This window comes from Chenopodium quinoa, unplaced genomic scaffold, assembly GCF_001683475.1.
Source record: "Chenopodium quinoa cultivar QQ74 unplaced genomic scaffold, ASM168347v1, whole genome shotgun sequence".
Lineage (NCBI taxonomy): Eukaryota > Viridiplantae > Streptophyta > Magnoliopsida > Caryophyllales > Amaranthaceae > Chenopodium > Chenopodium quinoa.
In genome coordinates, this window is record NW_018743292.1 from 5,951,089 (window position 1) to 5,966,019 (window position 14,931).

The following is a 14,931-nucleotide window of genomic DNA, read 5'->3' on the forward strand; positions in this document are numbered from 1 at the left end:
GAACGTTTTTGAGTATAGTAATTCTAGGGCCGAAATAGAGTTATATCGATTATCCGTATCTTGAAACTGTCTTGACACTTTGTATTTATAAAACCTATAGTCAACGCATTTCTCCCTTTTCTTTTCCGTAGATGGTATGGAGTTGGACCTTTTCATTTACTGGTATGATTATTTCTCACTTTACTTTGGACCCATCAGCAATCAATAACTAACATAAATCTTATAACTAAATATTCACTAATGGTCTGTTCACCTTGTTTTTATTTATTTCAGGTCTAATAAGTTCAGATAAGCTCCATTAAGTTCAAATAAGTTCTGTTATTAAGTTCAAATTGCAACTATATTAAGTTTTAGTGAGTTCAGATAAGTGAAAATCGGGTGAATAAAACATATCCTAAGTGTAGCAAAATAATTTTGTTTTTTTTATTGGTAAGGCGAAGGGCCCTACCGGGCTGAAACCTCTCAGAGGTCCTCCCGGCCTAGGTTAGCGGGCTAGGCACTTTAGAAGTGGGGGGAAGGGTAAGGAAATCCCCACCCTAAAGTGTCTTTGGTGGGGTTTGATTCCACAACCTGATGGTTGGGAGATGCAAATCTTACCACTAGACCAAACTTTGCTCGATGGAAATGTCATATACTTGACCTATACTATACTTTATATTAGGTAAACTTTTGCTAGACAAATTCATTAAATTACCCCTATAAAATGTATGTAGAAACAACTTTGGGTATAATAAAGTAAATTATGTCTACCAAAGGCCACCAGGCCCACCAACTATAATTACTCTCATGTCTCATCTCCTTAAAATATTGGCCAAAGACTATGGGTTAAGTAAATAGAATTGGAGGAAGTAATTCTCTGACATAGGACAGGGGGAGTAAACACAATAGCTAAGCTATCTTCAACATATCACCTACTCAAGCTACAGGGAGCTTATCTAAGAAATAAACAAAACTATTAGCCTTTGATAGTGCGGATGATAGAACGTAAACTCGTTATCCTGGCGTTAATCAGCATTAAAGCTCCATTTTTTCTTGCTCAAATAGTGCTGTTCATTTCATCAGTGAAAAATCACATTTACAGAAGCAAATAGATCAAAACTAATCTGAAGCAATTATGAGAATGAGTTCAGATCATGATTTATATCTTAGTTCAAAATTCACTAGAGTTTTCCATAACATTAAGTTGTTTCATAGTATCATCAACAATTAAGTTTTAGCTCACTTATTCATCTAAAGAACAAGCCATGAACTAAATACAATACGGTTTCTGCTGTAAATTTTCTGTATTTACAGAAAACTACTTTACCAACCGAAAAAAACAAAAACTTCTAAGACCTGTATTGTAATCGTCTGCAGGCCTGTAGCATACTATAGCAGGTAGGTTTCAGAAATTATTCTGCATCTGTCACGCAAGGAAAGTAAATCAGTCAGCTTCATCAAACCAGCATTTTCAAAATCCATACAAGAAACGGGCGAACAATATGAGACACACAAAATGTTCTATATCGATTAATAAATAATTAGTGTAACAGCAAACTAAGTCTTCAGGTTTTATGGCCTTGAACCCACATGATGAAGCAGCGGATTCTAAAGCTAATTTGGGACACTAAGCCAAAAAAAGCATAAATTGTTAGCATTTTTTTTATTCATGCTCAAAGAAGAGTTACGAGTATTAACGAAATCAGGTCAGTGAGAATCATCTAGCAAGATGTTATTAAATACATTGGTATAAAATCTAAACCTGTTACCAACATACAAAACAGTGAATTTATTGGCCAAAAAAAAAAAAAAAAAAAAAAAAAAAAAAAAAAAAAAAAAAATTAAGTGGCAAAGGTTTATCTTTTACGACAAACAAATGACATATCTACACTCTACAGGTTTCATACAAGTTTCTGCTTATAAAAAAAAAACTAACTGTAACAAGTACTCTGTAGCCCTGTAAGAGAGTAGGACAGAAGTTGGCAACAGTTTCTATAATCTTCAAATCATCAATCCTTAAAAAAAAAAAAATCATTCAATCAAGTGCAGAATAAGATTTAACATGTTAAAAGTTACCTAGGGTCATGGAGTACCAATTACGCTGAAATATTCCCATTGCCTCCAGAGTTTTCACCGGGAATCACTTGAGTGTTAGCATTTCCGGAATTATCATCACCCTGAGTCTCCTCATCAGGTTTGATTACATCTGCAATTACTTTAGGGACCTCATTTAGCAAGCGCGACTGCTCTGCCTCTGACTGTAATAGGTCTCTCCTTTGACGAGATTCATATAATGTAAAAGACATCAAGGTTAAGGATAAATACTTCAACATAGTAACTATGCATGCAATTGCACACGAACATATTGGTGAGTGTATCAAAGAAACATCCAAAAGCAGATTGAAGTTGCACAAAAATTTATTATCGAAATAATTGAAGGGAAAAAAAATACAATTATGAGTTCTAAAGGATATTCATGTCTCCGTCCCTTCTCATTTGCTTGATCAATGCGATTCTTTAGGATAGACAGTTCCCTGGTGATCCACTGTTGAATATTGCAAAGAAACAATAAATTAAAACCGGTAAATCAAAATGCCCCAAGAAGAATCAACGCAGAGTCCCAATGTTAAGCATCAGAGATCTATGCAAAGAGAGATTATAAAATATACAAGAGAGCACCATTATTCAATAAGAGAGCAATTTTCCCTTATCCTCCGCCATCCAAACACCATTATTAAGAGATTATGCCTGGGCCTTGCGAAATGATAAGGGCGCAGATAGCACCTTGACAATGTTGTGTACCAAGGCCTACATTTGGCTTAATGGCTTTCTAGAATACCAAATTACCAAAATTCCTTTTGGTACTTATATTATGAAAGTAAGCTGAACAAAGAACATTCCAATATTAGTAATAGAGTTACTCACATATTTTGTAATATCTTCATGGATTTCTTTTGCTTTCTTCTCAAGCTCCACCTGTTTGGCGCAATATATTTTTAATCAAGAATTGGGCAAGATATTTCACTCTCTCAAAGAATTTCACCAGAAAACTTCAGTTGCAGAAGGAAAAATGAGATACCATGCAGATCCTTTAGTATATATTAGTAAAGCATTCAATACATCTTAGTAAAAATTAAAAAATGTTCTGCTAATTCTTGTCAGCTATACATTATTACAGTAGTTGAATAGATGTTCAATTAGGAAGAAAATCCAAATGGTTATCTGAATATTCATTACCAAACTTTCAAGACATTTCTACAATATCTTATACTTAGTACAATAGTATTTCTTGGAGTCCTAGTAAAGTTGAGAGAGCTTACAACAGTAGGCTTAGGAAGAAGGCCATTGTCCACTTTCTGACGCAACCCCTCACAATCTTCCTGCATATAACAAACAAATCAATGCTAATAGTTACTATTTCTAATCTGAAACGCGACAACAAACATATGAAAGGAAATCAGAAGGCAAAAGGGTAAATCCACATATTAAATGGAAAAAACAAGAGAACATACAATCTAATGCTAGATCCATATAAAAAGAGCTACATATATCATAGGAATGAATATGGAAATGGAGAAACTATGTGGTACGCCAAAAGACATGTAGTTCCTGCATGCTCAAGCCAGAGAGCTTGTATATAAGCCTACAATAAATCATAACGATTTTGTAGGGTGTCCCGTGTCATATTCCCACCTAGTAAAGGTTCATTTTACACTTTGTTGAGAATAAGCTCAGATTTTACAGCATACATCAATTATTAGCTCAAGGAAGAAACCACAGCCATAATCAGTGCCTTCTAATTAACACGACTAACATATTATTAATGTAGGGAGAGGGAGAAGGTAAAGAGTAATATTTTTATGCACTTTTAAAAGGTGACAAAGATATTAGATATAGTTTTATCTAAATAATAGAACATCACATGTTTGTAAAAAAGAAAAATTAAAGATTAGCAAATTTACTACAATGAGTCATGAAACATCTGTAATACAACATTAGGAGTATTTAATTGATCAAGTACCTCAGCTATATCATCATTTGATAGTAAGCGAATAGGAACATCATTAGCTAGATTAGATACTTGAAGAAAAAACTTTCCATTGTTCTTCTCACCAGAGTTCGAGATTCCTACAAAGGTATAAAAGGAAAAAATCAATACAATAAGCAATTGGAATAGAAACTAAGAAAAGCATTAAGTCAAGTGCTAACTTCCCGCCAATTTGTCACAAGAGGAACAGTTCAACAGATATAAACATGAATGATCACTGTAGAGTAAAATTTTATCTGACGAGTTTCCTGTCGTAAGATTGCACTGTAGTGTCCTGAATCCTGATATTATTCTTTGATAATTGATACTTATGTTAAACAGTTGGTAGGAAAAAATAAAAGCACAAAACATTTCAACAGTATATTTAGGTTAAACAAACAAATTACTAAGGTTAACACTGTATCCATCTAAATAGTTTACACATCACTCATCATCCTCTCATATTCATTACCTTTTACTGGAAGGAGTTGATATGGAAGCCTTGCATCAAATGGTTCCGACTTGACTTTCACAAAGCTTCCCACCACTTTGCTTTCAAATGTTTCACGCTGCTCCAACAATTTTTCCACCAAACACCTCTTCAAGTAAACGAGCTTCATATTTTGTGGAGATATGGTTGCAAATTGACTATAAATAACTTTAGAAACAACAATTGGTTTTTTAGGCTCCTCTAATACGGCCTCTTTCTGTTGAAACTTTTCCATAAGTGATCCTTTATGCTGAAAGGATCCAAGCTTTCTCCACCAATTCTTCTTTATAGGTAAGGAGGCCTTCTCCTCTTCACATCCTGAACTATATCCTTCACCTTCTGACTTGTCTAGGTTTTCAGAAAAATGACCTTCTAAAGCATCATTTATTTTATATATGCTAAATGACTTTCTTCCTATTAAAGGTCGCAGACGTACATCACAAAGAACCTTCTTCTTTTTGTCTGGATCAAACAGTTTATTTTCATGTACATACTTATTGATCAGTGAAGCCACGTCATCCTGAGATAGCTTCTTGCTCGTATCTACTCCAATAGATTCAAGGAACGCTATAAGAACTTTGGAGGCCCAACCTACAAACTCAATTCTTTTAGGACCTTTGCGCCTTCTTGGCAACTGTTTGGGCTTCTTTTTATTACTAATTATTACTGGCTGTACAGCACTATCACCGTCATCACCACCATCACTATCATGATCATCATCAGATATCAATTCTTTATTTTCTTCCTCTTTGACAGATTCATCTGAGTCAGAATGATGCAGCTGCCGAGACTTATGTGACTTATGAGGTTTGTCCCTGTCATCATCCTTTTTTATTTGGACATCTGCATCATGCAGATCTTCTAAGGTCAACCCTTCCTTTTCCTTGACAATATCCCAGTATTCCTTGAAAAGGCCTTCATATGTTTCCCGGTCTTTGAAGTCCACTTTTTCCTGTAAGATATACATAAAGTAGGTAACTATAGATATTCATCAAGTTAACCAAACATCACTTGACTCTGTTACCAGTAAGCAAGAAAGCTAGATGGACCATTTCAATATAAGAACACACAAAGTGGCCACAGGAAATGAAATTAATTAGTACTTTGAAGCCGCAGCTGGAATAGGCAGGTACTGGGGTAAAATATATAAGGAATAAATTACATTCAGATTTTGAAACCAAATCAAGGTATAAGTTAAAGATACAGGACACATTAAACACTTATTAAAAGGAAACTAATTAAGGGAATAGGAGGCAGCATTTGTGAGTATGAAGATCTAAAATAGCCTTTGCCATCAAATCTTCACAAGCCATTTATGGAAAAATTCTAACACTATCACTACTCCTGAGAGTGTTTAATCTCATCTAATTGTGATTAGAGAGAAAAGGAGATCAACACTATATCTATAAAGAAAATTTATGTAAAAAATTACAAAATGATAAACTTAGACAAATTTGCCTCTATCAATTCATATAGAATTACTCAGTGCTATCGACATCATCGATGCCAACAGGAACTCTATGCCCGTAGATGAGTCTCATGTCATGGTCACAATAAGGGGAGTTGTATGTATGATTGTACGCAGCCTTACCCTTTGGAAACCAAACTTTTTTATTTTTTTTTTCCAGTTGACACTATAATCTGATAAACCACCACCTGCTACATCAAGATAAATAAGAAGCATGGGTAGTTCAATGAGCCATTTTAATTCAAAAGCCAAAGATAAGGCTATTATTAATAGTCTTAAGATCATTCCAATACAAAGCCTAGTATATTTTTAATTATCTACATGCATGATGCACAATGCTTGGTATTGCGTGCACAGGAAGAGCATGAGATAAGCTCGTGAAAATCTCTCTAGATTTGGCATCTCATCAATTCACCAAATGTCCTTGTTGTTTTCAAAATTCATCAAATACCCCTCACCTTTTTAAAAGCACCTCAAGTACCCTTCATGACTAACAGTCGTTAACTCCATTAGTCATTAATCCTTAACTAACCCTTAGTTAACCCCTAGTTAACCCACTAATCAACCTATAACCCCTAATTAACTCACTAATCAACCTCTAACCCCTAATTAACTCACTAATCAACCTCTAACCCCTAATTAACTCACTAATCAACATCTAACCCCTAATTAACTCACTAATCAACCTCTTCCTTATTTTTTTACTTCTCTCCCTCCCTAGTCACCCACCAAGAAATCTGGCGATCAGGGAGGGGAGGGGAGGAGAGAAAGGGGCGGTGGGGGAGGGAGAGGGAGTGAGAGAGAAAGGGGCGGTGGGGGACGGTCGGCGGTCATGGAAGGGAAGAGATAAAGAGGTGAGGCGTTAGTCACCGGTAACTCGGTTGCAAAAGGTATGGCTTTGCTAGTTGCTGAAAGTTACCGTTAGAAAGATCAAAGATCATGTTGACAGTGATCAACAATGGAAACAAATAATGAGGCATATGCGGACCACCAGCATTAATAGAAGTCCCAATCAAGCAAAAGAAACAAATCAGCGAAATCGGATGGTCAGGTTAGGCAACCTTCTATTTAAACAAGTCATAAATTTATAGGAAGGCAAGGCAGTAATAACGTCAAGTGAAAAGAAGGGGGGGGGGGATTACAGAACCCAGATAATGGAGAAGATGATCATGTTACCTTAAGCACTATTTATATAAGCAGGAAACAACTGTATAAAATAATAAAAACAGCAGCATGATATGATGGCAGTAAAATATTCATATGACCCATCAATGTAGGAAACATATCTAGAAGAGGAGAGTGGCAAAGGAGCGCAGCTACATTTTAATTGCACATTAGAGGATACATTTGAATATGTGCATGACATAGTACAGCATTAATAAGAATGTACACGGCATTGCACAACATCAGGAAGAAACACAGCATATCAAAGCAACAAGAATTTTTTTTTAAAAGACCTGACTACCTCAGATTTTACTAGACCGCAATAACTCAGTAATCTTATAATATGGCAATAATAAATAGTCGCATCAGCTTAGTCTATTGATATACATAGCAAAGAGGGAACAAGATGCTTATGCCATGGACAATCTACTGTTTTCAAAGTATACATTTGTCCACATTAAACGGCGTACACCAGGTTGCCAGGATAGGCACCTGGTGGGTAAAAGAATACAGGGCATCCCCATTTTCACCCCAGCATATAGGTCCAATAAATCAGTATAATATGCAGAGTAGCTACTTAATGACGAGATGTATCAAGTAGATAAGAACCTGCAAGTATTAGAGATTTAACAAGGTATATATCAAACTATACATTTCAAACAGCACTGATTTAGAAACTACCCCATACCCCATCTGAGTCAACATCCACGCCTTCTTCTCCGAGTAATGCAAGTTTGAGGCAGTCATTGCAGAACCCTTTACCGCCTACAGTTTTTGCAAATGCAGCATCCTTGAAGCAGCTTTGGCAAACAGCATTTGGACAGCAGAAACACTGGTACTTCGAATTTCTTTTGCAAACAAGGCAATTATGCCATCCTGAAAAGAAGCACTCATCATTTGTCAAGTTTACTTGGTTGAGCTTTTTGACAATGCAAAAAGCCAAGAACACCCTATAATTGAGACGAGCAAGCCGCACAGGATATCATAGATGGAAATGCAGAACATGCCTCAACCTTTAGGTCTAAGATAACACATTTAATAGCTAGATACATTTATCTTTCCTATACAAAAAATTAAAAATAAATAAAATAAATTTAAGGAATTTCAGGAGCACCTTGGCATATCAATTATCAAACTTTAACGAGAAAAATCTCCAACTTGATCTTATGGAAGGCCAAAAAAGTGCCAAATGTAGAAAAATAACAAATAAATCGAAGCATTACTATATTATTTAAAAATACGAACTAGTGCATTTGCTGCTAATTGGCATACTAATTCCCTCCGTCCTGTAAAACGTCCAATACTCCAATTCGGGATGTCCCTAAATAATATCCACTTACTAGACGTGACAAATTCTGTTTAACTTCCAATGCTACTCTGCACATTATTTGCTATTGTTATACTTATCCATATTAACCATGATACAAATATTATTATTTTTTTTTAAAAAAAAAAAAAAAAAGTGAAGAACATTGGCTAGTATAACACATCTAAAGAGAAGTGATATGATCTTTCTTACACTTTCTGAAAATTGTAAGTGGTCATCTAAGACTGGCATGCAACACCGACAATCATCAATAACTAACAATAAAAATGAGCTCAAAAACATATATATAAAGCTGACATTTAAGGAGACCAAATTGGACCCTAAGATAGCATGACTAATGGCACGACACTTTGTGAAGATTCGTAAACAGATTTACCACAAATCCATGGATCATCAGTATCTTCAGTTGATTCTTCCTTTCCCACACATTCAGCGTGATAAGATTTCACACAACCCCTGCAAAACCAAATCAATCACGAAGATAAGGAACTTAGCAGACACGAGAGTGAAAGGATCAAAACAAGGCCACACTCACGGTCCAATTGTCTGATAAGTCAAACGATACAATACGCATTTTTGAGACTATTAACAGCAAACAAGGTCATTGTTATTTGTCATTATCATCTTGAAAGACAAATAATCGTGAATTTCAAAGAGCTGAAAGTTCAGTACAGCAACAATTTCTCCTTTTCAAATCAAAACAGAAAATTATAACAAGATTGAATTACTTTGCAGGATCCCTTATTCCAACTGTCACCAACTTATGTTCAAAATACTACTTCTTCCGTCCCTTATTATAGTCCACATTCTTTAAAAAAATGGTTGTCCCTTAACTAATGTCCACTTTATGCTTCCAATAAAAAAAATAAAAAAAATAAAAAGGTGACATTATGTAAGGGATTGGAGCACATACATTGCAGGTGGTATTAAATATTTGCAGATAGAATAAATTTAGGTGAAATTTAGTGGCTTTGTTAAGCCCTTTCTGCTATTGCAAAAGCTGCATTTAAGCCCAGAAAACAAAGGGATCTTATACAAATATTTCTTATAAATTTATACCAAAGTTTTTGCCTATTTATATTAATTTCTTTAAGTATTCTGGAGCTTTATATATAGGGGTTAGTTTATAATTTATACTATGTTGAAAAAAAAAAAAAAAGTGTATAAACTAATACCACCTGCAGTGCACGTGCAACCAACCCCAGTTTCCTCATCTAATGCTTTGATCATTCATCTTCCCCATTTTTTTTTCTTCTTGTTTTTAACATTGTTTTTATTTGGATGTGGGTCAACAAAGCCACAGAGTGGCAGAGTCTCATTGACTCTTCAAGTCAAGGAACTTGGATTTTATAACAAGACAATCTTTCTCAAACCCGTCTACATCAGTACCTTTGCGGCTCTATATACACCGATTAATTAAATTCAGGAATAATAGATTGCGGGTAATACAATACCAAATCAAATCTACATCAATGTCTCTTGTGACTCCATTTAAAATATAAATTGAATAATAATTTGATGAAAAATAGACTAACCAAACACGTGTCTACATCAATGTCCTTTGCGGCCCTATATAAAGTATAAACTGAATACTACGTAATTAATTTCAGGGAAAACGGACTATCTTTCCCTGCTTTCTCTCCTTTATTTCGCTTTTCCGCACCAAGCAAAAAAAAAATTTAAAATTTATTTAATTATTTAGTTTTTTTTTTTTTGGTGGGGGAAGCCTGATTCAATTGCTCACCTACTCATAAAATCACAGTGAAAAGGTCAAAACAATTTCGCTATTAATCAAAAAGGCATGACAAAGGCACAAAATTATTGAACCCCAATTTAACAAAAAATTACATAACCAAAAAAACATATACCCAGCAAAAAAAAAAAAAATAATAAAAAAAAAAAGAAAAAGAAAAACAAGCAATTTGAAGATTTTTAACAACACCCAGAAACCAAAATTCATAAAAAAAAAAAAAGATGCTACATTATTCCACAAACTTTATACTCCGTAGCAGTATAACAAGTAAAAATCAAGGGGAAATTTTTTAAATAAAAACCCCAGAAAACCCCAAAAAGATGCTACATTGGATGAATAATCAATGATCAATAAACAAAATTAACAAAAAATAGTGGAAAAGATTCATACTTGTAATCACAAACCATCAAAAGACCACCATCTTTGCAAACAAAGCAGTAATCTTCAGACTCAACTTCTCCTCCTTTAATTGGTTCTTCAACTATCTCCTTTTTCGGCTTGCTGATGTTATTGTTCCTCTTCCTCTTCACCATTGTTGATTTTGGAGAGAGAAAAAGAGGAGAGAGAAATAATGAGCAGGGGAGAAGGAGGACTGAATGACTGATGTTTTTGCTTGAAAATGTGTTATTTGTGAGGAGTTTGGTGGTTTATTTAATTACTGTAAATAATACAGGTAACAAATTAATAGTAATAATAAATGTTTTCTCCGTATTCCTAAGATTGCAACAAAAGGGATTATGCAACAAAAGGGATTATGCTTTTTTTAAAGCGCAATGTATACCTCAATCATGATATGATAAATATTACAAATAAAAGTAATATTGAAACGAATTTTACAAATATTTGGAGAAATATAATTATATACTCAAATAGTGTCAAAAGGTCAAAACTCGAAAATGTAAGGTTGCAATATTTAAAGAATGAGATAATGAAAATAATAAGGGGAAGAAAGTATATGCTCCTTGTTAATTTTCTTAGGTCATGGGAGGGAAGTAACGCACCCAATATGGATTGACATATGGCTTGGGAATCTCTCCCTTGATTATTGTGATATGTTGATATAATATTGGTTTTGGTAATGATGATTTTTTACCTTTTTAGGAGGAATATTTCCTTATTTTTCTGAGGCTATGGATTATTATTCATTGTATTGTATTCTATTGATTTTATTCAATAATAAGGAAATGTTACCCAAATTGAACAATAATAATGGGAAGCACTTTTTTTTCCGATGGTGCGACAATTATTAAGTACTCGTAACAAAAATAAATAAATAAATAAATAAAAAAAAAGTGGAAAGCTAAACGTCGCCCTCGAATATCTAACTAACGCCTGCAAATAAAATATATTTTACAAATTTACCCTTGTATCTAAAAAAAATTACCCCCCTCAAACATAATTTACCCACCCTCACTACCTCTTCTCTCTCTAAACCACCACCACCACCTCCTTTTACCACCCACTACTACCACCACCACCTCCTCCTCTTTTAACCACCAACCACCACCTCTTTTAATCTTCGGTTTCTCGATCTACACAATCGCAGATATGACGAGGAAGGGCAAGGGGAAGGCGGTCGGCGAAGACAAGATTTATTTTTTTAATTTATTTTCTGAAATCGGATTCAAACGCCCTGTTTTTTCGAACAACCTAGGCTCAAACACCTAGTTCATTCGAATAATCGTATGGTTGTACAAAAGATTTGGGCGGTTGAGATGAAACGCTTAGAAAATTCAAACAACCACAACAATAAAAAAAAATCGAAACCCAGGCAAACGCCTAGGATTTTTGAAAACCCTAGGCTGAAACGCCTAGTTTTTTCGAAACTTCCTAGGATGTTCGAAAAAACTAGGCGTTTCAGCCTAGGGTTTTCGAAAATCCTAGGCGTTTTCCTGGGTTTCGAATTTTAAAATTTTTTATCAGTACACACCGAGTTCATATGGTCCAACGAGCCTTCGGCGAGCAACATAGGTTATGTTTCCAGTATTTCGTCGTCGTCCATAAGATCCAATAAATTTGATTTTGCAAAATTTATAAAATTTGTTTGATTTTGAAAATCACGGTGGTTGGTCCGATGATCGTTGGTGGCCGTTGACCACAGGAGAGAACGGTTAAAATTTTTGTGTACGGTAAAAGTGTGAAATTGAGGTAAAATTAATTATTTTAATAATCGTTATTATAAGGATAAGTACGTAATTTTATGTTATTTTGCGGGCGTTAGTTAGATATTCAAGGGAGATATTTAACAACCCCCCAAAAAAATTGTTGTACTTTGCAACCCGCATGTATAAGAATCTCTAAGAACAAGTGAAGTAAATTGTTTAAACTATTTCTCACGTGAAAAAACCGGTAATACCGTTGTCCACTTAATTGCAAGGTGGGACACTAACGGGAACTGCTCACGTGAAAAGAGCCGGTAAAAGCGTTGCCTACTTAATTGCAAAGTGGGATACTAACGATAATCCGAAACGTGTTTGTATAAACTCTTTCCCCAAAAGCTTATTAACTTTGACGGAGCTTGATTTAATATATTTTTCGGCTTACTTTTTCTCAAAAAAGGTGAATAAATTATCTTTTGTTATTACAGAGGTACTTATTAATGCTAATAAAAGAGAGAAAATAACACTACAAGTACTTTATACGGAGTAGTTGGTTAATTAGTACTCATAGCAAAATTTTAAATCAAAATTAGAAAATCCATTATGGTAATTGTTGTTGGTCATATACGACACAATAAGATTTATGACGATATTGTAACTTTTTTTTTCCTAACTGCTCCATTTCATTTTCTGTTCCTGTCATATTCATCTTCTCCCAAAAGAAAAAAAATTTGAGTAAATTTTTGTTTTTTTTTTTTTGACGGAGAATAAAAAATAATCTTGAGAACATAGATTAAAAAAACACAAGTAGAATACTGTAAAAAAAATCTGTCAAAAAAAAAAAAAGAAAGCACTGTTTTTATCTTTCTTCCCAACCGTTACTTCTTCACACCAAAGCCGACCCCATCGGCAACGCCCTTTTCCGATCACTCAATTCTCAACTTCTCTGTTTTTCATGGTAAAACTTTTATACTACTTTTTTTTTTCAATTTTGTTTTTTTTGTCTATTTAGTATTTGCAAATTTATTGAGTTCAAATTCATTATCACCATATATTACCAGGACTAGATATGTTTGTTTCAGCGTCATATATATAAGATGATTAACTTTGGTTAGTAATGGTTTTAATATGTATAATCTACCTTTTAATTTGATTTATTAGAATGTACCCGTGTTAATGCACAACTTATGCATGGTTGTTTTTATTGAAAATGGTAGTAGTTAATTTGGAAATTATTCGGTAATTATATAGGATGGAATTTGTAGAATTTGAGGATTAAGCATTTGTAGAGTTATGAGTAAAAGTTGGAAAAATGGCATTCGGCACCATTTATAACCATCTACCTAACGGACCGATATGATTTCATCCGACATTATTTAGGGTGATGTGCACTTTGGGTTCATTGTTAGTTCTTAGTAGTGATGGATGGCCTTGATGTCCTTAAGTTTGGATGGATATCAATTCCATTTGCCACAATGCTGTTAGTAATTTACTAAGATTAATGTTGTTTAGTCTTTTGGCTCATGTCTTTGGATGGCTACACGGAATAATCATTTTTGGTTCATGTAACCAACCCCACTTATGGGATTAAGGCTTTGATTGATAATGATTGTTGTTTAGTCTTGTTATTCATATGTGAATGGAAATTGCTGTGACCTATTGTTGTTCAGTCTTGAATTTTATAGGACAGTATTCTTTAATCTTCATGTTTGCTTACGATATATATAAAAGAAATATTAGTGGACTTACTGATAGTGTTGTTGTCAGCCATGCTCGTTAACTTGATTTGATTAAGAACGAACCTACAACATTCTAATTAGAAAGTGCTAACTGATGTAGTTTGTGCTTGATCACAATTTCACAAACATAAAGTGTTTAAGTCTCTTCCCTTGTGTTTCAGACTTGAACCAACTGTTGGGTTTTGAATTTTGTATTGGGTAAACATGACTATAGGTCATACTTTTTGTTTCAAATGGCACTTCATTTGTCCTGACCTAATATATTCTCTGGATTTATTATCCGCAGTCGGATGAGGATACGCAACACTTTCTAAGCATGCTTGATGCTGCTGCTGAACGAGCTTTTGAAGCATATGCAGATGTGTGTTGTCTTTCCTTTGGCTTTCAGTGTTTAATTCATTGAAATTATTTGCTGAACTTGTAAAACCATCAGTTTGTTTATTCTAATTTGGCAAGGTAGTTTATGATGTTCATACATGCGAGAATTAGCTGGTGTTCTTTGGATCATAATCTATTAATATATCTGCATAATTTTATTAGACAGACTTTGAATCTGAATCTATTTGTTTTTGTTTTTATCTTTTGGAAAATTATAGAAAATGGTTTCCAAATCCAGTACAGTTGTAGGGCTGAGCAAAACTACCCGAAAATCCGATCCGCATCCGATCCGAAAATTATAGATATCCGATCCGAAAAAGTCGGATATCGGATGTCTAAATATTAGATTTCGGATATTTGATATCTGATAAAAAATTCAGATACCGGATATCGGATCGGATATCCGATCCGAAATCTGAAGAAATCACTCATTACTCCGATATTTCAGTACTCCATATTATTTTTTATATCATATAAAAACTACCAAACCCTAACAACTGAGTCCCC

The 14,931-nt window shown here is 34.3% G+C and overlaps 1 protein-coding gene and 1 long non-coding RNA gene across 2 annotated transcripts; one reads left to right on the top strand and one right to left on the bottom strand.

The window, feature by feature from the left end:
• Positions 1–1,137: 1,137 nt before the first annotated feature.
• Positions 1,138–11,701, bottom strand: LOC110736660 (uncharacterized protein At5g08430-like). Its single transcript, XM_021916948.1, has 10 exons — positions 10,599–11,701; positions 8,832–8,911; positions 7,817–8,004; positions 4,479–5,448; positions 4,001–4,107; positions 3,300–3,359; positions 2,905–2,955; positions 2,454–2,524; positions 2,056–2,274; positions 1,138–1,402 (listed from the first exon to the last, which is right to left on the bottom strand). Exons 1-9 carry the CDS (start codon positions 10,739–10,741, stop codon positions 2,076–2,078), a joined length of 1,869 nt encoding a protein of 622 aa, XP_021772640.1. The 5' UTR covers positions 10,742–11,701; the 3' UTR covers positions 1,138–1,402; positions 2,056–2,075.
• Positions 11,702–12,743: 1,042 nt separating this feature from the next.
• Positions 12,744–14,519, top strand: LOC110736032. Its single transcript, XR_002514186.1, has 2 exons — positions 12,744–13,265; positions 14,333–14,519. It is a non-coding gene; the product is annotated as an uncharacterized LOC110736032 (long non-coding RNA).
• The last annotated feature ends 412 nt before the right edge of the window (positions 14,520–14,931 follow it).

What these genes read in the sequence shown, in the direction of transcription:
- LOC110736660 (XM_021916948.1), bottom strand. Translation starts at nt 10,741, where the DNA reads ATGGTGAAGAGGAAGAGGAACAATAACATCAGCAAGCCGAAAAAGGAG. An exon ending in TGATGATCCATGGATTTGTG is followed by an intron (nt 8,005 to 8,831) that starts GTAAATCTGTTT and finishes GCTTCTTTTCAG; the next exon opens with GATGGCATAATTGCCTTGTT. An exon ending in ATGAAGATATTACAAAATAT is followed by an intron (nt 2,525 to 2,904) that starts GTGAGTAACTCT and finishes AATATTCAACAG; the next exon opens with TGGATCACCAGGGAACTGTC.